This window comes from Sapajus apella, unplaced genomic scaffold, assembly GCF_009761245.1.
Source record: "Sapajus apella isolate SASKATOON/1434 unplaced genomic scaffold, GSC_monkey_1.0 scaffold77, whole genome shotgun sequence".
NCBI lineage: Eukaryota > Metazoa > Chordata > Mammalia > Primates > Cebidae > Sapajus > Sapajus apella.
In genome coordinates, this window is record NW_022437017.1 from 2,991,467 (window position 1) to 3,018,813 (window position 27,347).

General features: G+C 54.3%; 1 protein-coding gene and 1 long non-coding RNA gene across 4 annotated transcripts in view; one reads left to right on the top strand and one right to left on the bottom strand.

Annotated features, from left to right (window-relative positions):
• The first annotated feature begins 1,429 nt into the window (after positions 1-1,429).
• ADAMTS10 (ADAM metallopeptidase with thrombospondin type 1 motif 10) overlaps positions 1,430-27,347 on the top strand; it is a 31,246-nt gene continuing 5,328 nt past the window's right edge. The window contains exons 1-22 of one of the 3 annotated variants that reach the window (XM_032251919.1): positions 1,430-1,499; positions 4,298-4,408; positions 6,855-7,041; positions 7,300-7,646; positions 8,470-8,626; positions 11,446-11,663; positions 15,322-15,405; positions 15,536-15,681; positions 16,080-16,123; positions 16,252-16,357; positions 16,445-16,591; positions 16,764-16,905; positions 19,812-19,919; positions 20,539-20,684; positions 20,779-20,842; positions 22,373-22,475; positions 22,778-22,911; positions 22,999-23,122; positions 26,113-26,193; positions 26,291-26,454; positions 26,562-26,688; positions 26,779-26,908. In XM_032251919.1, coding sequence (XP_032107810.1) covers positions 6,954-7,041; positions 7,300-7,646; positions 8,470-8,626; positions 11,446-11,663; positions 15,322-15,405; positions 15,536-15,681; positions 16,080-16,123; positions 16,252-16,357; positions 16,445-16,591; positions 16,764-16,905; positions 19,812-19,919; positions 20,539-20,684; positions 20,779-20,842; positions 22,373-22,475; positions 22,778-22,911; positions 22,999-23,122; positions 26,113-26,193; positions 26,291-26,454; positions 26,562-26,688; positions 26,779-26,908 — 2,660 coding nt within the window. In that variant the 5' untranslated portion in view covers positions 1,430-1,499; positions 4,298-4,408; positions 6,855-6,953. Of the gene's footprint in view, positions 1,500-1,550; positions 4,409-6,854; positions 7,042-7,299; positions 7,647-8,469; positions 8,627-11,445; positions 11,664-15,321; positions 15,406-15,535; positions 15,682-16,079; positions 16,124-16,251; positions 16,358-16,444; positions 16,592-16,763; positions 16,906-19,811; positions 19,920-20,538; positions 20,685-20,778; positions 20,843-22,372; positions 22,476-22,777; positions 22,912-22,998; positions 23,123-26,112; positions 26,194-26,290; positions 26,455-26,561; positions 26,689-26,778; positions 26,909-27,347 lie in introns of those variants that run through there. The other 2 variants (XM_032251920.1, XM_032251921.1) reach the window with 2 other exon arrangements.
• LOC116532619 lies at positions 7,757-7,995 on the bottom strand. Its single transcript, XR_004260918.1, has 2 exons — positions 7,960-7,995; positions 7,757-7,895 (listed from the first exon to the last, which is right to left on the bottom strand). It is a non-coding gene; the product is annotated as an uncharacterized LOC116532619 (long non-coding RNA).

Consider the following 27,347-nt stretch of genomic DNA (forward strand, 5'->3'; position numbering starts at 1 on the left):
GTGTCACAACAAATATTTGCTGCAGAATGAAACCCTTCCTCCACCCCCTACTCCAGCCATGCGAAGGCTGTTATTACCCCCACGGTGTGGATGAGTAAACCCAGACTCAGAGAAAGCCAAGGCCAAGGCTCTGGCCAGCTCCCTGGGGGGCATTCCTGGGAAAGGCCTGGAATTGTGAGGCCTGGGGGTCACCGTCCTGCCCTGGAACCAGGCACTGTAGCAGCCACCTGGGGTTCAAATCCCAGCCCTGTCCCAACCATCCAGGTCCTCCTCATTCATGCTTTAGTTCATTTCATGGAACGAGACCCAGGGGTGACCAAGACACAGAGGGCTCCAGTTCCAACAGAATTTTCACCCTTCCCCTCTCTGTGGCCTCAGTTTCCTCATCTGTGAAATGGGACCAACCAGGCCTACATCACGGCGAAGGAGTTAAGGAACAGAGACTAAGGCCAGGCCAAGGACCCATCAAACCCCTGAAGAGTTCAGAGAGGGTGGGGCCGAGCTGGGACTTATTTCTCGCCCCAGGCACCAAGCCTGGCACACCGGAGGCACCCAATAAATGCTGGTTTGAGCCAGGCCCAGCCCTCAATAAATAACAGCTGTTGCTGATGCCGCAGAGGCTGGCGAGGAAGTGAGCTCTCCCCTCCTCAACTCCACCACCCCATGCTCCCATCCCTCCGAAGGCCCCATTCCTTACCCCCTCCACTCCTTCCAACACCCCCCAACCAAATTTAGCCCCTTCCTCTTCAACCCAACTCAGCCCCCTCCTCCAGGTCCCCACCTCCCCCCACCCAACTCAGCCCCTTCCTCCAGGCCCCCACCTCCCCCCACCCAACTCAGCCCCTTCCTCCAGGCCCCCACTTTCCCCCACCCAACTCAGCCCCATCCCCCAGGCCTCCACCTCCCCCTACCCAACTCAGTCCATCCTGCAAATCCCCACCCCCACCCACCCAACTCAGCCCCTTCCTCCGGGCCCCCATCTCCCCCAGCAACTCAGCCCCTTCCTCCACGCCTCCGTCTCCCACTGCCCCTTTCCATTCAAACTTCGCCCTCCCCCAACCTCTCCCTCCCTTTCCCCGAACCCCCAGCCACCCAATTCTGCCTCCATCCCCATCCCCCACCTGATTATTTCTCCCCTCCCCCGCCCATTCTCCCCGCCCCCACTCGATTTCCCCCGCTTCGTCTCCTCCCCGCCCCCGCGATTCCCCAGCCCTCTCCCGGGCAGCGGGAACGCTGGTCCCGGGCGGGGCAGCCCGAGTTCCCGGGTCCCTGGCTGGGGTCCAGCCAGCGGCCCAGGCCGGGCGGCGGCGGGCGGGCGGGGTTTCTGGCCGCGCGCGGTTTGGGGGTTTTTTTTATAACCCTGGCAGGCGGCTCAGGAAGTGCCTTCCCCGCGCCCCCTCCCCCGGCCACGCCGCCGCGCTCGCTCGCTCCCTCCCTTCCTGCGCGCGGGGCAGCGAGACGGCGGCGGCCACAGCGCGGAGGCCCCGGGCGCGGCGCAGGTAGCGGGGCAGGCGGGGGGCCCGGGGGTGCGTGACTCAGTGGGATTTTGTGTGTCCTCATCGGGCTGTGAGGCAGCGGGGATCTGGTGCCCTGGATGGGGGAGGGCGTCCTGCTGTGCGACTGGGGTCGGTGCCGGAGGTCCCCAAGTGCGCGCTCCACTGATCGTGCCTGGGGTGGCCGTGGGTTGGTTTGGGGTGTGTGTGTGTGTGTGTGTGCGTGGCCGTCCACGTAGGGGCGGAGTGGTTGTGCATTCCAGGTGTGTGTCAGTGTCCGGGGATGCGTCTCTGTTGTGTATCTGCCTGTGTGTGTGTGTTCAGTGTGTGCGCATAGGGGTTTGCTGTGTGCACGCAGATTTGGAGGTGAGTGTGTGTGTCCCCAAGCATCTGTGCGTTTGTCTCTGTGATGTGTGTGTAAATGCCTGTGTGTGTCTGGTGCGTGGGGGGGTGTCTGGGTCCGTGTCTCGGACTTTCGAGTTTGTCTCTGGTCTGGTGTGAGCATGCAAATGAGCGTGTATGTGTCCGAGTATAGGCCTGTGTGTCTGTCTCCTTGGGTTGTCTGTGTGTATGTGAGTGTGTGTTTCTATGTGTGTAGGCCCCGGGTATGTGTATTTGTGTGTCCGTGTGTTTCTCTGGCTTGCCCCTTGTGTGCGTGTGTAAATGAGTGTGTGTTTACACATGTCTGGAAGTGTGTAGTTGTGTCTTCATGTGTTTGTCTGAGTGTGCACTGAGCCTGTCGGCGTGTGTATCTTTGGGGGAGGCTTCCTGGCGTCTTTTGTGAGTCTGCAGTGCCCCAGCGCCGGTCTCTGGCTGCGCGGGGTGTGTGTGTGTGTGTTGCTGCCAGTGTGTGTTTGTGTGTCTGGGTGTGGGAGTGGCGCCGCCCACTTCCCCTGAGTTGGTCACTGAGGCCACAGCCGTCTGTCTCAGGGTGCCTCCAGCGGTCGGGCTCAGGGCCTTTAATTAGCGGTCGGTTGTGGGGGACCAGCCCGGGCGCCGGCCCCCTCCTCCCGCAGGCCCCAGCTGGGCCTTTGTCTGCTCTCCGGGCAGGGGCTGCCTCCTGCCGGCCTGGCCAGATGTGCAGCGGGAGGAGGCAGGCAGCCGGCAGGCTGGGGCCTCTGCCTGGGCAGACGCGGCCTTGGCCTCTACAGGGGACCTGCCGTCGGCCCTGTCCCCCCAGCCTGGCTGGAGAGGTCTAGGTGTAGAGCTGAGGGTCCCTCTAGGATCCCCAGGATAGGATCGGACGGATCCTCTGTTTCTAAGCCATTTCCATTTCCCGGAGGCATTTCCTCCTCCAGGCCTGGCACCCTCCCCTACGCTGGCCACCTCCCTCCTGCCTTCAGGGAGGAGGGGCTGGAGGAATGGCCAGGCCTGGGTACACACACACGGAGTCACACACTCACATGCTATAATCCATATGCAGTCACAGGTCACACACACGGTCACATGCCATAATATACATGCAGTCACATGCTCACAGTCACACACACATGGTCACACTTACATGCTGTAATACACATGCAGTCACACACACACAGGGTCTCACACACACACGTGCTGTAATCCACATTTAGTCACATGCTCACATACAGGGTCACACACTCATGCTGTAATCCACATGCAGTCACTTGCTCACAGACACAGGGTCACACACTCACATGCTGTAACCCATATGCAGTCATGCTCACATACAGGGTCACACACTCATGCTGTAATACACATGCAGTCACGCAGTCACACACAGGGTCACATGCTCACATGCTGTAATCCACATGCAGTCACGTTCACATACAGGGTCACACACATGCTGTAATACACATACACTCACACAGGGTCTCACATGCAGTCACATGTGAGTCATACATGTCACATGCTCACACAGGACCACATACTCACATGCTGTAATGCACACGCATGTAATACACACACATAGTCACACGCCACAGTGCAGATCCCTCTCTGGCATCCCGTTGCCCACCACCATCTCTGTCCCCGAGCCCCTCTCAAGGTTCATCTGCTGCCCCAGACACACTGCCTTGTTCATGTCCCCCCACCACCCACCACCCAGTACCCGGGGCTGTGTCACACCTCTCCAGCACCTTGTGAGCAGGGCCCCAGCTCAGACACCTGTGAACCTTCTGCAGACCCCCTCTTCCCCCAACCCCATGCATTGTGCACAGGTGAGTCCCCTGCCCCTGCCCCCACCCCCTATGCTGGGTCCTTCCACAATGTCCCAAGCCTTGTCCCTCACCCCCTACCTCAGTCCAAAGCATAGAAGGGGGTGTGAGGGTTTTGGGAGGAGCGCCTCACTTCAGAGGACAGTGATGAGGACTGGGGGTGTTAGGGGGACCGGGACAGACCCAAAGACACTCTAGACAAGACTAGAGAGCCCCTGAAGGAGGAGGATGGGCACCAGGCCTGGCAAAGCAAGAACGGGAGAGGAGGGAGGGAGCCAATGGAGACGTGGGGGAGGTCCCTGCTTCACTTGCAATGTGTGTGTTGCTACCTTTCAGGGGTGGCTTAGGGCAGGAGGGGGGTGTCAGAGGTTCCCAACCAGGAAGGGCCTTGATTTGGGAGTTGGTTGACACCTCCAAAGAAGGAATAAGGGAGAAGCAAGAAGAGATGGAGAGGGAGAAGAGGTGGGTCTTGTTGGAGGGGTTCATTAGTAACAGAAGAAAGAAAAGGTTTAAGGGAAGTTCTTCAGGGGCAGAGAGAGGGTCAGAATTTCCTCAGCGATCCCTGAGCTACAGACTCAGGTCGTGCTGAAGATCAGCCCGGCTCCTCTTTGACCCCTCCCTGCCCAGGCTCCAAAGAAGAAGAAACCAAGGCCCAGAGAGGCCCAGGTGCAGGAAGCAGGCAAGGGAAGGATCCGAACAGGAGCCCAACACTACTCCACCAACTGAAGCCCCCAAAAGGTAAAAAAAAAGAGGCCAGGCGCAGTGGCTCATGCCTGTAATCCCAGCACTTTGGGAGACGGAAGCAGGCGGATCATGAGGTCAGGAGTTCGAGACCAGCCTGGTCAACATGGTGAAACCCCATCTCTACTAAAACTACAAAAATTAGCTGGGTGTGGTGGTACGCACCTGTAGTCCCAGGCACTCGAGAGGCTGAGGCAAGAGAATCACTTGAACCTGGGAGGCGGAGGTTGCAGTGAGCCGAGATCACACCACTGCACTCCAGCCTGAGTGACAGAGGGAGACTCCCTCAAACAAACAAACAAACAAACAAAAAGAACAACAACAAAAGTAATGGGCATTAGCCCAGCTAAAGTGTGCAATAGGGTCACAGTATCTATGAGTGAGCTTCCCGTCACTGGAGGGTTCTAAGCAGAAGTGGGGAATGTGGGCTTCTCGGTCCATCAGCAACTTGGCAAAAACCTGGCTCCCTCCCTCCCTTGGGGCTGCACTGCCCTGTTTGGGGATTGACTCTCAGACTTGGACTCTCAGACTTGGCTGGGCTGCAAAGAAAACAAGACTGTGTGATTGAGAGATTTTGCACAGAGGAGGAGGAGGGCGGAGACAGGAGGGTGGGGTAAGAGGGGTTTGGCACAGGGTGGTGGCCTGCTTCGGGTGTCTGTGGCAGGCTGGCCTGGGGCAGATGCTGGAGAGACTGAGACCTGCAGGGTGGGCTGGCCTGGAGCCTTGAAAAGAGAAGAGGGAAGGAAACACAGGGCAGAGGAGAGGCCTAGGGTGTGTGGGTTGGACCATGCTACCCATTTCGGAGACTCCACAGACAGGGCCCGGGACTGACTGGGTGCGTGGGTGGGAATATGAGAGGCTGTGGGACTGGAGTACTAGCCTTAGCTTTAAGCTGGCTTGAAAACTCACACTGGCCACCCAAGCCTTCAAGTGCCAGCCTCCCCTTCCTCTCCTGCACCCACACTGCCTGGGTCCATGCCAGGCTCTACCCCACCTTCAAGCCTTTGACCTTCCTGTTTCCCCTCCTGGTGCACCCTCCCGTCTCTTCAGACCACTGATCTCATGCTTTGAACCTCTGCTTCCCAATCTCCCCATTGATACCTTCTACAGAACATGTCACAACCTGAACTCTTCTCCATTCACCTAACTGTCATTGTCACTCTTAAGAGACTGAACCCCACAGGGCTAGGGCAAGTAAGGGTTGCTATCCTTAGCATGTCTGACTGTCATGCCCCCATCCATCCTCCATCAATGAATGAACCCAGGTTCCACCACTTTCTAGCAGTATGACCCAGGGCAAATTCTATCACACCTGAGTCTAGTTCCTCATCTATAAAAAGAGTGTGATGTGAAGTCAGGAGTTCGAGACCAGCCTGGCCAACATGGTGAAACCCCCTCTCTACTAAAACTACAAAAAATTAGCCATGCTTGTTGGCACATGCCTGTAGTCCCAGCTACTCAGGCGGCTGAGGCAGGAGAATTGCTTGAACCTGGGAGGCGGAGGTTTCAGTGAGCCAAGATCCCACCATTACAGTCCAGCCTGGGCAACAGGGGGAGACTCCCATCTCAAAAAAAAAAAGAGTGTGATGACTTTGACCTCAGTTACTTTGAAATGAAATGCAATGGTGGGCTGGGTGCAGTGACTCATGCCTGTAATCCCAGTCCTTTGGGAGGCCGAGGTGGAAGGATCACTTGAGGCCAGGAGTTCAAGATCAGCCTGGACAACAAAGTGAGACCCCTGTCCCTCCAATAAAACAAAAACATTAGGCCTGGTGCGGTGACTCACACCCAGCACCTTGGGAGGCCAAGGTGGGTGGATCACGAGGTCAGGAGATCAAGACCGTCGTGGGCTAACACAGTGAAATCCTGTGTTAGCCCACGGGATCCCCTACTAAAAATACAAAAAAAAAAAAAAAATAGCCAGGCATGGTGTCACATGCCTGTAGTTCTAGCTACTGGGGAGGCTGAGGCAGGAGAATCACTTGAACCAGGGAGGCGGAGGTTGTGGTAAGCCAAGATTGCACCATTGCACTCCAGCCTGGGTAACAGAGCCAGACTCCATCTAAAAAAAAAAAAATTAGCCAGGTGTGGTGGCATACACCTGCAATCTCAGCTACTTGGGAGGCAGAGAGAGGAGGATTGTTTGAGCCCAGGATGTGGAGGCTGCAGTGAGCTACAGTCACACCACTGCACTCCATCCTAGGTGACTGGGGCAAGTAGCTGGCACTTAGGACGTACTCCCCAGCATCCCAGTCCCTGCCTGTCCTCTTGTAGGAGTGTAGGAAGGATTGGAAGGGGAGGTGGGGAGAGGGGAGTGACTGAATGAGAAAATGTATTCGGAATCTTCAGAGTCAGGTGGAAAGCTTTGGCCATGGTTGGCCTTGGCATTGGTTGTGCTGGACAGCGGGACCAGGCACCCCCTTACCTGGCTCCCCGCTCCCAGGAGCCCGGTGATGCTGCGCAGGCTGTGAACAGGAGAGGCGGCACTGTGGGGGCTGCCGGCAGCCAGGGCTGGGGAGAGACATGTGGACACGTGGCCTCTATGGCTCCCGCCTGCCAGATCCTCCGCTGGGCCCTCGCCCTGGGGCTGGGCCTCACCTTCGAGGTCACACACGCCTTCCGGTCTCAAGGTAGGGGAAGTCTGGTGGTGGCGGTGGGGAGGGAGCTAAAAATTTGAGACCAGTTGGGTTCCAACAGAAAGAGGTATTGTGGGCTGGGATGGGGGTTAGCGGGGGAAGGCCCTGGGGTCAACAGGCGGGAGCCTTGCAGCCAACTCCCTGGATTTCGGGTCAGTGAGGCCAGCGTCACTTGCTCCAGCAGCCTAACAGCCAGGACACAGGGGTCCACTAAAACCAGGGCCCACCCAGGCCTCTGACCCTCACCCACAGATGAGTTCCTGTCCAGTCTGGAGAGCTATGAGATCGCCTTCCCCACCCGTGTGGACCACAACGGGGCACTACTGGCCTTCTCTCCACCACCTCCCCGGAGGCAGCGCCGGGGCACAGGGGCCACAGCCGAGTCCCGCCTCTTCTACAAGGTGGCCGCACCCAGCACCCACTTCCTGCTGAACCTGACCCGAAGCTCCCGTCTACTGGCAGGGCACGTCTCCGTGGAGTACTGGACACGGGAGGGCCTGGCCTGGCAGAGGGCTGCACGACCCCACTGCCTCTACGCTGGTCACTTGCAAGGCCAGGCCAGCAGCTCCCGTGTGGCCATCAGCACCTGTGGAGGCCTGGTGAGCTGAAGATTCTGGAAAGTGGGGGAGAAATGCCCACAAGTTTGGAAGTTAAGAAAAACACTTCTACATAGAAGGCAGAGAAGGAATGATAATGGGACATTTTTTTAAAGTATTTTGAGTGAATCAGTACTTTTGGGGTGCAGCTAAAGCAGTACTTGGAGGAAAATGTATAGCCTTAGGTAAGGCTGAAAATTAATGGGCTAAGCATCTATCTATATACACTTATGCATTTATAAATATATTTATCTATAGGTATGTATGTGTATGTATATGTATATGTATACACATACACGCACACATATATATGCACATATATATAATTAAAAACTAAAAAGAAATTAGAGGCTGAGCATGGTGGCTCATGCTTGTAATCTTAGCACTTTGGGAGGCCAAGGCAGGAGGATGACTTGAGGCCAGGAATTTGAGACCAGCCTGAGCAATGTAGTAGAACCCCATCTCTGTGAAAAAATAAATTTAAATATTTAAAAATTAGCCAGATATATTGGTGTACTCCTACAGCCCCAGCTCCCCGGGCTGAGGCAAGAGAATCGCTTGAATCCAGGAGGTTGAGGCTGCAGTGAGCTATGATTGCACCACTGCACTCCAGCCTGGATAACACAGTGAGACCTTGTCTCTAAAAAAAGAAGAAAAAAAGAAAAGAAAGAAATAGCATGGATACTAATTACCTATACCAAAAAATATATAAATAGCAAAATAAACCTGATAAGAATGAAATCATAAAGACAAAGAGAAGGTCCCAGGGGTTCTAAGCTTCAGAACTTGATTCTGAGAGCTTTCTGTCCCACTCCCCAAAACCCAGCATGGCCTGATTGTGGCAGACGAGGAAGAGTACCTGATTGAGCCACTGCAAGGTGGGCCCAAGGGTTCTCGGGGCCCGGAGGAAGGTGGACCACATGTGGTGTACAAGCGCTCCTCTCTGCGTCACCCCCACCTGGACACAGCCTGTGGAGTGAGAGGTACATTGGTCTTCCCGGGGATGGGTAGAGGGGCTGGCTACAGAGTGTCTTTCCTTTGAGGCAGCAGTGTCTTTTCATCCAGAAAGTCAGCAGGCAGCTTTGTGAGGGGAAGATTGGAACTGCTGAGAAGGGGACATGGCGATATAATTAGCCACTGCCGGGTGCAGTGGCTCACGCCTGTAATCCCAGCACTTGGGAAGGCCAATGCAGGAAGATCACTTGAGGTCAGGAGTTCAAAACCAGCTTGGCCAACATGGTGAAACCCATCTCTACTAAAAATACAAAAATTACCCGAGCATGGTGGTGGGTGTCTGTAATCCCAGCTACTCAGGAGGCTGAGGCCAGAGAACTGCTTGAACCCCGTAGGCAGAGTTTGCGGTGAACTAGGATCATGCCATTGCACTCCAGCCTGGGTGACAGAGCAAGACTCCATCTCAAAAAAAAAAAAAAAAAAATTAAGGAGTTCCATCCAAGATAGCAGAGACATATCCTCAGACAGCAAACCAGTGGAGCAATGGAATAATCTATCCCTGCTATAGTCAGCTGACCCAGCAGTGAGTAAGACAGCCAGACAGGTGTTCAGGTCTACAACCATTCTTTCTCTAGGATTATTGTCTGATCAGACAGTTAGTGTGGTGGTTGTATCAGATACTCCAGCAGTTATGCAGCCTAAGGCCAGATTTACAATCAGACTGGTAGAAGGATGGTTGTACAATCAGGCATTTAGGAAATGAGAGTCGGAAAGCTACATACCAACAAAATATTTACCAGCGTAATTGTACTGTTAGGAAACCAGGTCAGGCCGGGCATAGTGGCTCACACCTGTAATCCTAGCACTTTGGGAGACTGAGGCAGGAGGATCGCTTGAGTCTGGGAGTTTGAGAACAGCATGGGCAACGTAGTGAGATACCATCTCAACAAAAAATTTAAAAAATTAGCCAGGTGTGGTGTGTACTCCTGTAGTCCCAGCTACTTGGGAGGCTGAGGCAGGAGGATCACTTGAGCCAGGGAGGTTGAAGCTGCAATGAGCCATGATCACACCACTGCACTCCAGCGTGGGCAGCTGAGCAAGATCCTGTTTCAAAGGATACATATAGAGAATCAGGGCCAGGCACAGTGGCTAATGCCTGTTATCCCAGCATTTTGGGAGGCCAAGATGGGTAGATCACTTGAGATCAGGAGTTGAAGATCAGCCTGGCCAACATGGCGAAACCCCGTCTTTACTAAAAATACAAAAATGTTAGCCAGGCATGGTGGCACACACCTGTAATTCCAGCTACTTGGGAGGGTGAGGCAGGAGAATCACTTGAACCCTGGAGGCAGAGGTTGCAGTGAGCCGAGATTGCGCCACTGCACTCCACTCTGGGCAACAGAGCAAGACTTCATTTCAAAAAAAAAAAAGAAAATCAAATGAATGTTAGATGGAAAAGCAGAATAATGTGATACTGAATTAAATGTATAATCAGAGTCTGTGAGGAGGTTGTTGAGGTAGACATACAGCCACAGTGGTTGTACAAACAGAAAATGTGGATAACGCATGATCACAGTTGGGTGGTCCATGAGACTGTCTGGTCGCAGTGCATCAGGCAGTATGATTGTCCTAACTGCAGTGCATTGTAGTTAAAACTAACTGATTTAACTGGGCAGTGCATTGGTTGGAGAGTTGCTCAGCTAGGACAGCGCGACGTCCAAGCACACAGTTCAGACAGCAAAACAGGCTGGTTCACACCCTTCCATTTGGGCAGTGGAATTGTCAGTGGATTGTACAATCATCCTGGTCATCATGGGACAGTGGTTCAGCCAACCAGCTTAGCTGTGGAACAGTCCTGCCAGTGTTCTTTGGACATCTGTGCAGTGGGACAGGCTGGTGGCTGAACAGCTTGGCATACAGGCAGTGGAACAGCTGGATAGCTATACAGCCAACAATGGGAGAAGTCAGGCTGTGATTCAACTCAACAATTTGGCAGTGGGACAGTGACATCATGGTAGATTACAATATTCTCAGGTAGTAGTAGGACATTGGCAAAAAAATAGACATGGTACTGCCAAGATGCCCTATAGACACACAGTGAGGTGGCCAGGCACAGTGGCTCACACACGTAATCCCAGCACTTTGGGAGGCTGAGACGGGTGGTTCACTTGAGGTCAGGAGTCCGAGACCAGCCTGGCCCACATGGTGAAACCCTGTCTCAACTAAAAATACAGAGGTTAGCTGGGCATAGTGGCATATGCCCGTAATCCCAGCTACTCAGGAGGCTGAGGCAGAAGAATTGCTTGAACCTGGGAGGCAGAGGTTGCAGTGAGCCAAGATTGCACCACTGCACTCCAGCCTGGGTAACAGAGTGAGACTCCATCTCAAAAGTAAAAAATAAAAAAGATACAGTGTTTGGCAGCCCATTGGTTAGCCACACATGGTGGTGCACTCCTATGGTCCCAGCTACTTGGGAGGCTGAGGCAGGAGGATCACGTGAGCCAGGGAGGTTGAGTCTGCAATGAGCCATGATCACACCACTGCACTCCAGCGTGGGCAACAGGGCAAGATCCTGTCTCAAAATGTACATATAGAAAATGAGGGCCAGGCACGGTGGCTCACGCCTATAATCCCAGCATTTTGGGAGGCCAAGAGGGGGAGATCATTTGAGCAGATGGACCATCAAATAGGTAGCTGGACGATAAGAGAAGGCAGCAGAATGACCAGAAATTGTCTGTCCAGACTGTTGGGTAGAGGGGGAGCCAGATAGAGGTTGGACAAGACAGTGGTCAGGCAGCTCCGGGCCCCACCAACAGGACAGGGCTTAACTGCTCTACTGGGTCCCCAGATGAGAAACCGTGGAAAGGGCGGCCGTGGTGGCTGCGGACCTTGAAGCCGCCGCCTGCCAGGCCACTGGGGAATGAAACAGAGCGTGGCCAGCCAGGCCTGAAGCGATCGGTCAGCCGAGAGCGCTACGTGGAGACCCTGGTGGTGGCTGATAAGATGATGGTGGCCTATCACGGGCGCCGGGATGTGGAGCAGTATGTGCTGGCCATCATGAACATTGTAAGTGCCTTCCCCTCCCTGGGCCTGCAGCCCTGAGGACCTGGAGCCAGCCTCCAGGTGTTAGGCAAGGGGGTGGCAGCTACCATCCCACCCCTAATCCCTGATTTGGGGGCAAGGTGAGAAAGGAAGGTTACGCATGGCAGTGAACAAGGAGAAAGGGCATATCACAGCGACTAGATGCAGAGGGGTACCCTGGGGCAGAGGTAACCTGCCAGGGTTTACAGTTCCACTCTGCCACCTTTTAATTGTCTGCCTTTGAGTAAGTTACTTCACCTCTTTGCCTTGCCTTACCTATCTGTAAAATGGGCATAATTGTGGTAAAGCTAAGATAAAGCAACTTTATAAAGCTAAGATAGATCCAGAGTGTTGATAAAGTATGTAGAACAGTTCTTGGCATGCAGTAGGTGACATATAAGTGTTTGCTGTGTGTAAAAATAAACACACATGGGCCAGGCACAGTGGCTCACGCCTGTAATCCCAGCACATTGGGAGGCCAAGGTGGGTGCCTCACCTGAGGTCAGGAGTTTGAGACAAGCCTGGCTAACATGGTGAAAACCTGTCGCTACTAAAAAATAGAAAAAATTTGCCAGGTGTGGTGGCAGGTGCCTGTAATCCCAGCTACTCAGGAGGCTGAGGCAGGAGAATCGCTTGAACCCAGGAGGTGGAGGTTGCAGTGAGCTGAGATCACGCCACTGCACTCCAGCCTGGGCAACAGAATGAGACTCCATCTCAAAAAAATTAAAAAATAAACACACACCAGTCTGGGACACATAGTGAAACCCTATCTCTACACAACATTTAAAAATTAGTAGAGCCTGGTGGCATACACCTGTAGTCCCAGCTGCTCAGGAAGCTGAGGCAGGAGGATCACTTGAGCCCAGAAGTTTGAGGCTGCAGTGAGTTATGGTTAGGATCTCTGCCATTCATTCATTCATAAATAAATAAATCACAGCAGGCCAGGCGCAGTGGCTCACGCCTGTAATCCCAGCACTTTGGGAGGCTAAGGCGGGTGGATCATCTGAGGTCAGGAGTTAGAGACCAGCCTAGCAAACATGGTGAACCCTGATCTCTACTAAAAATTTAAAAATTAACTGAGCATGGTGGTGGGCACCTGTAATCCCACCTACTTGGGAGGCTGAGGCAGGAGAATCACTTGGACCCAGGAGGTGGAGCTTGCTGTGAGCCAAGATCACACCACTGCAGCCTGGGCGACAAGAGTGACACTCCATCTCAGAATGAATGAATGAATGAACGAAAACAGCTTGCAGGTACTCACTGAGGTTAGCAGTATACACATAGGCACACAACTGTATGTGTGCAGCATTCTTGCACAAGCACCTACTTATAAATTGCAACAGATTTACATCCCAGATTCACATTGAAATGTAGTCAATTTCCATTCTAGATCTCTTAACCTCTCTAAGCCTCAGCTTACCTCTCTATCAAATGGCGTTATAATGGTTGCTACCAGAGAGAGTAAGGGTTGGTGGGAGGGAAGCTACGTAGAGTACTTACCGCATAGTAAGGGCTTGATGAATGGCGTCTTGTTTCACTGAAGCAAAAGGGAAAACAAAAAGTTTAGCAGACAGGCAGTGTGTCCAAAATGTTGTGTAATGCTGTCACTAATGGCACTCTGTTGTTCCCGAGCCTGGCCTCTCTCCCTAGGGCTTTCCAAATTTCCTGGGGGTTTCCGGCCGGGCATAGTGGCTCACGCCTATAATCCCCAGACTTTGAGAGGCCAAGAAGGGTGGATCACTGAGGTCAGGAGTTCGAGACCAGACTGGCCAACATGGTGAAACCTCGTCTCTACTAAAAATACAAAAATTAGCTGGGCCTGGTGGCGAGCACCTGTAGTCCCAGCTACTCGGGAGGCTGAGCCAGGAGAATCCCTCGAACCCAGGAGGTGGAGGTTGCAGTGAGTCAAGATTGTGCCACTGCACTCCACACTCCATCTGGGGCAACACAGTGAAACTGTCTCCAAAAAAAAAAAAAAATTCCTGGGGATTTCCAGACAGGGAAATTACTGCCCAGGGCTCCAGGATCCCTGCACAGCCTGGCCTCTGTCTTCTGTGCCCACTCATCCCTGGAGCTGCTTCCTCCTTTCCTCTGACCACTGACTCTAGAGCCTCCTACCCCCAGTTTTATCTTCCTGTGGTGATGGGCAAATTGGTACCTTCAGACAGCTGTGGAATGAAGCCAGACATGTACATCCCTCAGGTCGCCTCTGGGCAAAGACACTTGAGGCAGTCAGGGGGGTAAGCAGGGGTTGAATCACGCTTGAACACGGGAGGCAGAGGCTGCAGTGAGCCATTGCACTCCAGCCTGGGTGACAAGAGCAAAACTCCATCTCAAAATAAATAAATACATAAATCACAGCTTGCAGGTACCCATTGAGGTTAGCAGTGAGGCCGGGTGTGGTGGCTCACACCTGTAATCCAAGCACTTTGGAGGCCAAGGCGGGTGGATCACCTGAGGTCGGGAGTTCAAACCAGCCTGACCAACATGGTGAAACTCCATCTTTAAAAAAAAAAAAAAAAAGAGGTTAGCAGTACACACAGGCCCACATCTGTATGCATGCAGCATTCTTGCACAAGTAGATAAGCTAAACTTGGAGGAGTTTGAAAGAAATGCTCTGGTAAGCAATCCAGACTTGAGTCTTACTTCTGACACCTGCCAGCTATGTCCTAACCTCTCTTTACATGTCTCCTTGTCTGTAAATTGGGGGTGATAATAGCACCTATTCATGAACAGATACATGGCCAGGCACGGTGGCACACACCTGTAACCCCAGCACTGTGGCAGGCCAAGCCAGGAGGATCACTTGAGGTCAGGAGTTCGAGACCAGCCTAGCCAACATGGTGAAACCCCTTCTCTACTAAAAATACAAAAATTAGACAGCCATGGTCAGGTGCGATGGCTCACACCTGTAAGGGAGCCAAGGTGGGTGGATCACCTGAGGTCAGGAGTTTGAGACCAGCCTGGTTAACACGGTGTAACCCCGTCTCTACGAAAAATACAAAACAATTAGCCAAGTGCGGTGGTGGTTGCCTGTAATCCTAGTTACTCGGGAGGCTGAGGCAGGAGGATCGCTTGAACATGGGAGGCAGAGGTTGCAGTGAGCCAAGATCGTGCCATTGCACTCCAGCCTGGGCAACAAGAGCGAAACTCTGTCTCAAAAAGAAAAAAATTAGGCAGGCATAGTGGTGCACCTGGAGTCCCAACTACTTGGGAGGTTGAAGCAGTAGAATCACTTGAACCCGGGAGGCGGAGGTTACAGTGAGCTGAGATTGTGCCACTGAACTCCAGCCTGGGCAACAGAGCAAGACTCCATTTCAAAAAAAAAAAAAAAAAAGTACCTATTCATGAAAAGACTGATGCAGGATCAGGTGTGGTGGCTCACACCCGTAATCCCACCCTAGGGGAGGCCAGGCAGGAGGGTCACTTGAGGTCAGGAGTTCAAGACGAGCCTGAGCAACATAGCAAGCACTCATGTCTAACAACAATAACAACAACCAAAAAGTCCTGATAGCATGTTTAGCCTAAGACCCAGCACACAGTAGGTACCTGATTAAAGCAAGCTGGTATCATTGTTTTTGCTTTTCATTTTCTACCCTGGGCTTCTCTTAAGACTCGGTCTCTCTTGTTTCTTGGAGGTCAGGTTGCCAAACTTTTCCAGGACTCGAGTCTGGGAAACACCATTAACATCCTGGTGACTCGCCTCATCCTGCTCACGGAGGACCAGGTGCGGGGGGGTCCCCTCCCCTTCCCCTTCCCTTTCTCCTTCCCCTTCCCTTCCCCTTCCCCTTCACACCAGCACGTTCTGCCATCCTCTGGGTGGTGGGTGCCCACGCACTTCCCTCTGTCCATCCCAGCCCACTCTGGAGATCACCCACCATGCCGGGAAGTCCCTGGACAGCTTCTGCAAGTGGCAGAAATCCATCGTGAACCACAGCGGCCATGGCAATGCCATTCCAGAGAACGGTGTGGCTAACCATGACACAGCAGTGCTCATCACACGGTGAGGGGAGAGGAGAGGTCCGGGACTGGGGCTGAGAAAACAGGAGGTCCCGGAACCGTTAGAGTCCAAACAGAGATGATTCTGCTGGGGGGTGGGAGGAGCAGGGGAGCCTGGGCCACCCCTGAGGGAGCCACAGTTGAGGAGGGGCTGCTTGAGAATGGGTAAGGGAGGTTTGGGGCTGTTTGGGCACCAATGTCATCATTCGTTCCTTCTCCCACTCATTCATTCATTGATTCATTCATTCATTCATTTGGTCAGTCACTCCCATATGCAGCTTCAGGTGAGAGGCAGATAGCGCTTCCCAGGCAGAGCTCAACCCCCAGAGCTGGGCATGGTGGCATCAGTAGGGCTCAGGGAGACAGCCCAGACCCCTCACTGCCCCCCCTCTCCTTTCACAGCTATGACATCTGCATCTACAAGAACAAACCCTGTGGCACACTAGGTACCTGAGCCCCGTAGGTTTCAGGCACCTATGAAGGCAATGGGCTGGGGTGAGACCTGGCAGGTTGATGGGGCCAGCCAGCACTGTCCTGAGCCCCCAGCCCCATCCCCACATGCCCGTCTTCCCAGGCCTGGCCCCCGTGGGTGGAATGTGTGAGCGCGAGAGAAGTTGCAGCGTCAATGAGGACATTGGCCTGGCCACGGCATTCACCATTGCCCACGAGATTGGGCACACGTGAGGCCAAGGGACACAGGAGGGGGAGGACGGGAGGAGCTGGGCGGGTCCCTCGGTGCCCGGCAGAGCCGACACCCCTTTCCCCAGATTCGGCATGAACCATGACGGCGTGGGAAACAGCTGCGGGGCCCGTGGTCAGGACCCGGCCAAGCTCATGGCTGCCCACATTACCATGAAGACCAACCCATTCGTGTGGTCATCCTGCAGCCGTGACTACATCACCAGCTTTCTAGAGTGAGGATGCACCTGCATGTCCCTCAGAGCGGGTCACACTCACAGTGGGGCGGGGGGTGACTTGGGGGATGATAGAAATCAGGGCTCCTCCCCGGGACCCCCATCCCACTGGGGCTCCTGAGCTCTTGACTTGCAGCTACCTATCATGACAGTTGCTTTTCTCTCGAGGCAGCTCGGGCCTGGGTCTCTGCCTGAATAACCGGCCCCCAAGACAGGACTTTGTGTACCCGACAGTGGCGCCAGGCCAGGCCTACGATGCAGATGAGCAATGCCGCTTTCAGCATGGAGTCAAATCGCGTCAGTGTAAATACGGGGTAGAGAGAGCCTTCCTGCTTTCCTTCCTGGGAGGGGAGGGGGCCGCTGAGGGTGGGGGAGGAAACTCCACCACGGCGCCCACCTGGGAAGTTGGGGGGTGGGAGAGCTGGGAAGGGGGGTGAGGTGAACCCCTGTGGGGATCTGAGAAGACAGAGGTGCATGGAGTGTGCAGAATATCCCAAAGAATCAGACAGTGCTTGGGAACAAAAATGGGATCACCTGCTTCTCTGGACCCCTGATTTGAGGGCTAGGCTGGAGGGGCCACCTTCTGTCTGGCACATTAGACTCCCTGTGGGCTACAGTAGGATCAAAGTCTCAAGCCCTCTCTCAGGGCAGTTTTAAACTAAACATCTAGTCCTGATGGAAATCATTTCCCTGGGGTGAGCCGTCTTCCCTACTTGGCAAAGAACTAGACAGAACCTTCCAGGGCCTCCCTGTCTTCACTCCCACGTTGCCCACTGGTTCACAAGCTCTCCTGACCCCAGTTCTTGGCTGGGGGAGCTCTGAGCCTCCTGACCTCTCCCCATTCTACTCCGAGATTTAGACTCCTAAAGCCCCAATTGTGCACAGAGAAGAGAGTTGGGCGTAGGGGGGTCTACTCCTAGCTCCCCACCAGGAAGCTGAAAACCTACTGGCTTCCTGCTTCAGCCACCAGGGTTCAGCCGGGGTCTGCTCCTCCTCTGCCCACCTGTCTTGATTCCCTAAATGCACCTCTCAGCTCCCCACAGTCTCACCCCTAGGGGCCCAGCCCCAGCCCCAGTTCTTCACACCCTCACAACTCAAAGGATCAGATGCCATGTTAACGCAAAGCAGAGGGCAAGCAGCTGCCAAATTGCCCTCCCTTCATTCCACTGCAAGACAGTGACAAAACCCTGGAACAATTTCTATTTCATTGACATTCCACCCTTGACCCGCCCCTCCCTCCTCTCCTCCCCCTCGCCCCACACTAACTTAGCTGGAAACTACAGCACCCTCTAAGGAATTCCTAAAGAATTCCAACGCTGCCCCTGAACATCTGCTGTGACCCAGGTACCCTAACAATGATGGTGGTAGCTGACATTTACTGAGCTCTCACTATGTGCTAAGTATGCGCTGTGTGTCATCATCTAAACTCCTGACAATCGTATTATCTCCCAAGTTACAGAGGAAGGGACTGAGCATAGCAGAGGGAGGTTTACTCGTCCCAGGCCACAATTCAAGACCATGGCAGAGCTGGGATTTAAATCCTGGTCTCTCATGACTCCAAATTTCACAAAGGGGCAGGGGAGGGGAGGAGTTGTCAAAATATCAAGCTTGGGCTGGCACTGGCTATATATTGAATTGAGCCTTTTAGATTTGAAGGTACATCTTTCAGGCCCTCTTGGCAATGGGGGATTTATTTACTACATGTGAACTGGTTAATATATATCAAGGGTTCAGCCTAGCGCCTGGTCCATAGGTAGTGGTGGTCATTGTTACCCCACAACGGCATTGGTGCAAGCCCTTTCATATCTACCCTGCCCATGCCTCATAGCTATTTATATAGGCAAGGCAGGCACTAGGCTGCCTATCTTGTAGATAAGTACACTGAGGCCCAGAGATGTTGATGTTGCAAGTCAGTAGCAGGGTTGAGGTCTCTGCACAACTCAAATATACCACAGTGCCTCCTTGTGGAGAGGTAGCCAAAAGCAGGACTGAAATCAGTCTCTTTAAGAGGTATCAGAAGTGGGATTGCTACTGGACTGATGTTATATTTTTAGACATGGCCAGGAGGACACAGGCTGAGTTTTTAGATAAGTTTTTTCCAGAGAACTGTCCTCTATAAGGCAGAAGGCAGAGACTCTAGAGGACTTTTGAGGGAGAATGTGTTTGAAGACAACTCTTCTAACTTCTCACGTATGTACAGGTATCTCTCAGGGGCTGACCTAGGAAGAGTCCTTTGCAATGGACATTGATTGATCCAGTCCCACATCTGGAAAGCTTACAAGAATTGTGTTCAAAGAGGGAAATCATACTTGATTATTACAGACGGATGACCTACTTCTTAGAGGAAAGACCCCGTGAGGTTGCTTAGCATGTGGGCCAAGAGGGTCAGAGATTTTGCTTCACCTGAACACAGTGGAGCTCCTCCAGGGATATTAATCTGGACTTTAAGGGTCAGAGTAGTCCCTGGGACTGGCCCAGCCCATGCAGGATTCAAATGGGAAAAGGGTGGGGCTGATTTTTCACCTAGAGAAAGAGAAGACTGTCCCACACAGACCCAACTTGGCATTGTCTCCTCCCAAACTCCCACCTCTCCCCATAGCTTGAAAGTGTTGGGGGGTTTCTTGAGTTTAGATGGGGGAAACAAAGAGAACCAACAGCTGGAAAAAACTAGAGATGAGGCCTTTGGCCTACTTACCATCCAGGCCTGGTTTCTCAGAACCACCACTTTCCTCTAAGCTACTTTGCCCATCCAAAAAAAGAACCCCAAATCCTTCCTGTTCATTCCTCAGCAGGTCCCAAGTTTCCTTCCAGAAACTCAGAAGGCACCAGGATCTGAATTGCAAAGTTAATTAGAGCACAGACTCTGAATTAAAGATCTGGGTTAAACTCCAGGCTACTCCCTTAGTAGCTGTGTAACCTCTAGCACGTGACCTTACCTGTCTGAATATTGGTTTTCTCCCAGTAAAATGGGGTAGTACTGCCTAAAGGGTACATGGCATGCATAAGGTGTTCCATAAATGCAGCTTATTGGCAGAGGATAAGTCACAAGCCATGCCCCGCAAGGGGATGTACGAAGACTCACTGCGAACCAGGAAGGGAGCACGCAGCTCTCTGCTCCCGGGCCGGCTGTGAGCAGGACATCTGGGTCCTCCCAAGCCGGGCGGGCTGCCCCAGGGAGGAAGGGAGGGGGGCGAGCCTGAGCGGGCGCCTCGGCCCGCAGGAGGTCTGCAGCGAGCTGTGGTGTCTGAGCAAGAGCAACCGGTGCATCACCAACAGCATCCCAGCCGCCGAGGGCACGCTGTGCCAAACGCACACCATCGACAAGGGGGTGAGCGCCAGACAGGGCACCCAGCTGAGCCACGCCCCCGGATCCACCTCTCGCGTTGGCCACGCCCACCAACCTGTGTCCTTCGGCCTATTGTTTGCTCCCTCCCGCATTAGCCACACCTACCATCTATTCTCCACCCCCTACCTGTGGCCATGCCTACTGCTTGCCCCTTCCAGTGTTGGCCACGCCCACCATTGTGCTTCCCCTTGGCTCTGGCCACGCCTATTGTTCCGCTCCCTCTCGCATTGGCCCACGCCCACCGTGTAGGCGGTCCCTCGGCTCTGGCCACGCCCACTGTCTGTAGGCCCCGCCCCTTTCTGAAGCCACGCCCCACCTCGTCTCCACGCTTATCCCAGTCCTGTCTACACCTCTCCCCTCCGGGTTCTGTACCCTACGCTCAGGCCACGCCTCTCGCTTGTACCGTGTCTGTCTCCCAGACCACTCTCCTACCTAACCTGGCCCTGTCCCCATCTTCAGACCCCGCCTCTGCTCATCCACTTTCCGTCCCATCCTGAAGGGGCCGAAAGCTCTCTGGCTGGGGCTTGGAGTGGGGAACGGTGCACGCGGCCGGCGATTGTCCTCGGGCTGGACTCACTCCTCCCTGTCTCCCCCGACCCAGTGGTGCTACAAGCGGGTTTGTGTCCCCTTCGGGTCGCGCCCCGAGGGCGTGGACGGAGCCTGGGGACCATGGACTCCGTGGGGCGACTGCAGCCGAACCTGCGGCGGCGGCGTGTCCTCTTCCAGCCGTCACTGCGACAGCCCCAGGTCAACCCTTGGGACCCCCACCCGGGAGGGCTTCGCGACCCCCGCCCCCATCTCCCCTTGCCTCATCTCTCTCCTGTCCCACTTCCCCTTCCAGACCAACCATCGGCGGCAAATACTGTCTGGGTGAGAGAAGGCGGCACCGCTCCTGCAACACGGATGTGAGTTATCCCAAATCCCTTGGGGGGCAGAGGAGGAAGCATTAAAAAGAGCTATCAGACCAGGCACACGGTGTCTCATGCCTGTAATCCCAGCACTTTGGGAGGCTGAGGCGGGGGGGAGCTGAAGTCAGGAGTTCAAGACCAGCCTGGCCAACATGGTGAAACTCCATATCTACTAAAAATATAAAAATTAGCCTGGCATGATGGCAGTTGCCTGTAACACAGCTACTCGGGGAGGCCGAGGCAGGAGAATCACTTGAACCTGGAATCGGAGGTTGCAGTGAGCCGAGATCACACCACTTCACTCCAGCCTGGGTGACAGAGCCAAACTCCATCTCAAAAAGAGAGAGAGAGAGAGATCAGAGTGCTCCAAACTCCATCTCAAAAAGAGAGAGTACACCAATTAAAACAATTAAGTGTGGGGAAAAAAGAGAGAGAGAGAGATCAGAGTGCTTCATCCGGGTGCCTGCCACCTCCTAAGGAACCTGCAGCCTCCTCTCCCCGACCCCCACCACCTTGCCTTCCTGAACCCCTCTTCCTCAATGACCTGGCTCCTTCCGGCTCTCTCTCTTCCTCCTATTTTCAGACTCAGGAGACGAGCCCGCACCTTGAAATCATTGCTTGGCCCTCACAACCCCCTACCATCCAGTCTGTCCCCTCCCTATACAGCTCAACTTCCCCCTAAGAGTCCCACCCCTGCCCTCTGTCATTCCCCAAAGCTGTAGCTGAAGCTGCCTCTCACCAAACCTAGTGGCAGGTGTCTATCCTCTGCTTGTGCCCTTAGCTGACCTGGGACCACCAGTGAGGTTTCCTGGGGAGAGGAGGGGGTTGTTTCAGAGAGCAGTGAGAGCTTTGGATTTTTTTAGCCCCACCATCTGGGGGGACCCAGGTTTTCAGAGAATCCACATGTTAGCACCTTCTATAAACCCTGATCCTTTCTAGACCTCCTCTCCCAAGAATGACTCCATATGGCCAGATGGGGTGGCTCATGCCTGTAATCACAGCACTTTGGGAGGCTGAGACGGGCAGATCACCTGAGGTCAGGAGTTCAAGACTAGCCTGGCGAACATGGTGAAACACCATCTGTACTGAAAATATAAAAATTAGCCGGGCATGGTGGTGAGCACCTGTAATCCCAGCTACTTGGGAGGCTGCGGCAGGAGAATTGCTTAAACCCGGGAGATGGAGGTTGCAGTTAGCTGAGGTGGCACCACTAAGCTCCAGTGAGTGAGATTGTGTCTCAAAAAAAAAAAGGCTCCAGAGTCTGGAACCAGAAACCCAGGTGTTCCTGCCCAGCTCACCTCCAAATCCCAAATGAGGGATCCAACCAGTCCTATCCCAGATGCATCTCCATGCCCAGCCCAGGCCACCTTCCAGGTCTAGTCTGACCCAGACCATCACAGCCTCCTCCCTGGCCTCCCTACCTCCAGCTCCCCTCCTCCAGCCCATTCTTCTCTGAGAACCCCTTTTCTGCTCTGACTCCAAGCCCCCAAACCTGGCCTCCCTCCTTCTCTCCTCTCCTGCCCCCAGGACTGTCCCCCTGGTTCCCAGGACTTCAGAGAAATGCAGTGTTCTGAATTTGACAGCATCCCTTTTCGTGGGAAATTCTACACATGGAAAACGTACCGGGGAGGTGAGTGAGGGTTTCTGAAGGCCATGGGGCCCTGAAAGGCAGCCGTGGGAATGTCTGGCAGCAGGTGAATGAATGCAGCCTCCCAGGGTCTGCCTGAGCCCTGTCCCCACCCAGGGAGCCACAGTACCCGGGAGAGAGTACCATGGGGCCTCTACTGGACGCCGTGAGCCCACAGTCCCTCTGCCCAAGCTGCCCATCCTCTTGGGTCTGGGGTCTATCCCTCTTGGCCTCACTCCCCCAGGGAGTGAGCAGGGAGTCCCGGGGTGGCCTGGCCCATGGTGTGACGGGGCTGTGCCCCCCAGGGGGCGTGAAGGCCTGCTCACTCACATGCCTAGCAGAAGGCTTCAACTTCTACACGGAGAGGGCGGCAGCCGTGGTGGACGGGACACCCTGCCGTCCAGACACGGTGGACATTTGCGTCAGTGGCGAATGCAAGGTGCAGGGGACGCCCAGGGAGTGGGAGAGGAGATGGGGAGCAGGGGTGGGTTGTGGGGGTCGCCTCGCTGACACCCTCTCCACACAGCACGTGGGCTGTGACCGAGTCCTGGGCTCCGACCTTCGGGAGGACAAGTGCCGAGTGTGTGGCGGTGATGGCAGTGCCTGCGAGACCATCGAGGGGGTCTTCAGCCCAGCCTCACCTGGGGCCGGTGAGAGCCTCTAGCTTCCCTCCCACGCTCCCTGGTTGGGCCAGCTGGCTGGAGGCAGAGCCGATCCCACAGAAGTAGCTGAGATCACTAACTGCTCACACCCCGGGGCCCCCCTCCCATGGAGTGTCAGGAATCCCCAAAAGTCCTGGGGGCCCAGCCAGGCAAAGTGGCTCAAGCCTATAATCCCACTGTTTTGGGAGGCTGAGGCAGGAGGATCGCTTGAGGCCAGGAGTTTGAGACCAGCCTGGCCAACATGGTAAAACCCCGTTTCTACTAAAAATACAAAAATTAGCCAGGCGTGGTGGCGCGCACCTGTAGTCCCAGCCAACTCAGGAGGCTGAGGCACAAGAATGGCTTAAACCTGGGATGTGGAGGTTGCAGTGAGCCGAGATCATGCCACCGCACTCCAGCCTGGGCGACAGAGCAAGTCTCTATCTCGTATCTTGCCGGGCGTAGTGGTTTATGCCTGTAATCCCAGCACTTTGGGAGGCTGAGGTGGGCAGATCACAAGGTTAGAAGATCAAGACCATCCTGGCTAACACAGTGAAATCCCATCTCTACTAAAAATACAAAAAAATTAGCTGGGCATGGTGGCGCACACCTGTAATCCCAGCTACTCGGGAGGCTGAGGCAGGAGAATTGCTTGAAACTGGGAGGCAGAGGTTGCAGTGAGTCAAGATCATGCCATTGCATTACAGCCTGGGCAACAGAGCTAGATTCCACCTCAAATTAAAAAAAAGAGTGTCTCAGGAGATGGGAGCCTGAATCTCTCTCCTCTGTCTCCTGGAGGAGCTCATGCCAGGTCTGGGTGGAAGGGAGAGTCACTTTCCATCCTCTGTGAGCCAGAGAAGCTGGGGGAATGTTCTGTGCTAGCAGGGAAAGGCAGGAGGGGATATTCAGAGAATGTAGAAAGCATCTTCTCCAGCTTGGGCTTTGGTCAAGTGAGAGAGAGCCCAGGAAGTGGGCAAGAGGGGAGGAGGCTCAGGAAATATCTGGAAGGCTGAGGAAGCTTTAGGCACTCAGAGGGAGGGAGTGTGACCAGGTGAGGCAGGAGTAGGTTGCAAGGTGTGGGTTTCATTCCCAAGTAGGATCCCATTGGGGTTTTATAATAAGGAGCCTGGCAGCTGGCATCAAAACTAAGACAAGCACAGTGGCTCACGCCTGTAATCCCAGTGCTTTGAGAGGCTGGAGGATCCCTTGAGCCTAGAAGTTTGAGACCAGCCTGGGAAACACAGGGGTCTCCCTATGTTTCCCAGGCTGGTCTCAAACTTCCCAAAACAAAATTTTTTTTTGAGTCAGAGTGTTGCTCTCTCACCCAGGCTGGAGTGCAGTGGCTTGATCTCGCCTCACTGCAACCTCTGCCTCCCGGGTTCAAGAAATTCTCCTGCCTCAGCCTCCCAAGTAGCTGGGACTACAGGTGTGCACCACCATGCCTGGCTAATTTTTGTATTTTTTTTAGTAGAGACGGAGTTTCACCAAATTGGCTAGGCTGGTCTGGAACTCCTGACTTCAAATGATCCGCCTGCCTAGGCCCCCCTAAGTGCTGGGATGACAGGTGTGAGCCACCGTACCTGGCCGAACTCTACAAAATTCTTTTAATTAGGTGGGTGTGGTGGTGCACACCTGTAGTTCCAGCTGCCCAGAAGGCTGAGAGGCAGGAGGATCCCTTGAGCCCAGGAGGTCAAGGCTGCAGTAAGCTATGATTCTACCACTGCACTCCAGCCTGGGTGACAGAGTGAGATCCTGTCTTAAAAAAAAAAACACCTAGTCATCGGGAAAGTGGAGCCTATGGGACCCAACACACTGGAGACACTGTGGGGGTCCTGCCAGATAAACCAGGATTCCTGGGGGCACAGGTGAACAGGGGTAGAGTTTTCGAGAGCTCAGAACCATCCAGGTAGTCAGTGGCAGAGTCCACTGCACACCCAGCTCTGTCTGCTAAAACTCTGCCTTGTCAGTCTACGTAGATCGGAGTCCCTGTGGTGCCTCTTCCCCTCTGCCCAGGCCAGTCTCCATGCTTGCTGGGGGAATGGGAAGGTAGATTCGACTATATTAGTGGATAGAGTGGCAGCAGAATTGGGCTTCAAATCCCAGCCCAGGCCAGGCACGGTGGTTCACACCTGTAGTCCCAGCACTTAGGGAGGCTGAGGCAAGAGGATCACTTGAGCCTGGGAGTTTAGAGACTAGCCTGGGCAACTTAAAAAGACCCCAACTCTACAAAAACAAACAAACAAAATAAAATTTAAAAAAAAAAACAGTTTTTTGGTTTTTTGTTTATTTGTTTTTGAGGCAGAGTCTTGCTCTGTCACCAGGCTAGAGCACAGTGGTACAATCTCAGCTCACTGCAACCCCCACCTCCCAAGTTCAAGCAATTCTTCCGCCTCAGCCTCTCGAGTAGCTGGGACTACAGGTGCATGCCACCACACCAGGCTAATTTTTGTATTTTCAGTAAAGACAGGGTTTCACCATGTTGGCCAGGATGGTCTCGATCTCTTGACCTCATGATCTGCCCCCCTCAGCCTCCCGAAGTGCTGGGATTACAGGCGTGAGCCAGCATGCCCAGCCAAAAAGTTTTTTTTAGTTAGCCAGGTGTGGTGGCTTACACCTGTAATCCCAGCTACTGGAGAGGCTGAGGCTGGAGGATCACTTGAGCCTAGGAGTCTGAGGCTACAGTGATCCAGGATCACTCCAGTGTGCTCCACCCTGGGCAACAGAGAGATCCTGTCTCCAAAAAAAAAGAAAAAAAAATTCCAACCCAGCTATTTCCTAACTATAAAACCTGGTCAAGTTGCTTAGCTTCTCTGAGCCTCAGTTTCGTCGTCCCTAAAATGGGGATAACGAAACATCAAGTTCACAAGGGTGGGCAGAGATGCAGTTAGACGTGCATTTAGCGCAGTCATGGTTAGCTGTTATCCTCATGGGCCAGGGGCGGGAGGTGGGCAGGTTTTGGGGACACATCAGGTGGGTGACATATGAGCTCTGCTGTCCAGGGTACGAAGATGTCGTCTGGATTCCCAAAGGCTCTGTCCACATCTTCATCCAGGATCTGAACCTCTCTCTCAGTCACTTGGGTGAGCAGACGATGGGAAGGGGATGAGGATTAGGAGCCAGTTGGGGAGGGAGAGGCTTCAGCATGACTAGAATTCTAGACCCTGCACTGTCCCCCAGCCCTGAAGGGAGACCAGGAGTCCCTGCTGCTGGAGGGGCTGCCTGGGACCCCCCAACCCCATCGCCTGCCTCTGGCTGGGACCACCTTTCAGCTGCGACAGGGGCCAGACCAAGTCCAGAGCCTGGAAGCCCTGGGACCCACCAATGCATCTCTCATCGTTATGGTAACGGGGGGGGGGGGGGGGGGGTGTGGAAGAAGGGAGAAAGGTGCATCCTATGGAATTAGAGACTCCACACGACCCATCCGTTGGCTGCCACCCCCTTCCTCCAGGTGCTGGCCCGGACCGAGCTGCCTGCCCTCCGCTACCGTTTCAATGCCCCCATCGCCCGTGACTCACTGCCCCCCTACTCCTGGCACTATGCGCCCTGGACCAAGTGCTCAGCACAGTGTGCAGGCGGTGAGGCCGAGGGTGGGGACAAGCACGGGATACCAGGGCTGAGGTTCTCTGGGCTTGGAGGGGCTGAGCAGGCCTCTCACCCTCCCCCAGGTAGCCAGGTGCAGGCGGTAGAGTGTCGCAACCAGCTGGACAGCTCGGCAGTCGCCCCCCACTACTGCAGCGCCCACAGCAAGCTGCCCAAGAGACAGCGCGCCTGCAACACGGAGCCTTGCCCACCAGAGTGAGTGCCGCCAGGGGGCAGTGTTGCTCAGGGTGGGAGGAGAGTGCTCCCTGGAGTCAAGAGCGAATGCTCCGGCGGGGCGCAGTGGCTCACCCCTGTAATCCCAGCACTTTGGGAGGCCAAGTCGGGTGGATCACGAGGTCAGGAAATCAAAACCATCCTGGCTAACACGGTGAAATCCGTCTCAACTAAAAATGCAAAAAAATTAGCCCGGCGTGGTGGTGTGCACCCGTAACCCCAGCTACTCAGGAGGCTGAAGGGGGTGAATCGCTTGAACCCGGAAGGTGGAGGTTCCAGTGAGCCGAGATCGCGCCACTGCACTCCAGCCTGGGTGACAGAGCAAGATTCTGTCAAAAAAAAGAGCAAGTGCTCCAGGGAGCTGGGGAGCAGGTTAGTGCAGGGTCAGGGTGACAGTGGGCCGAGTGCTTCAGTTATGGTT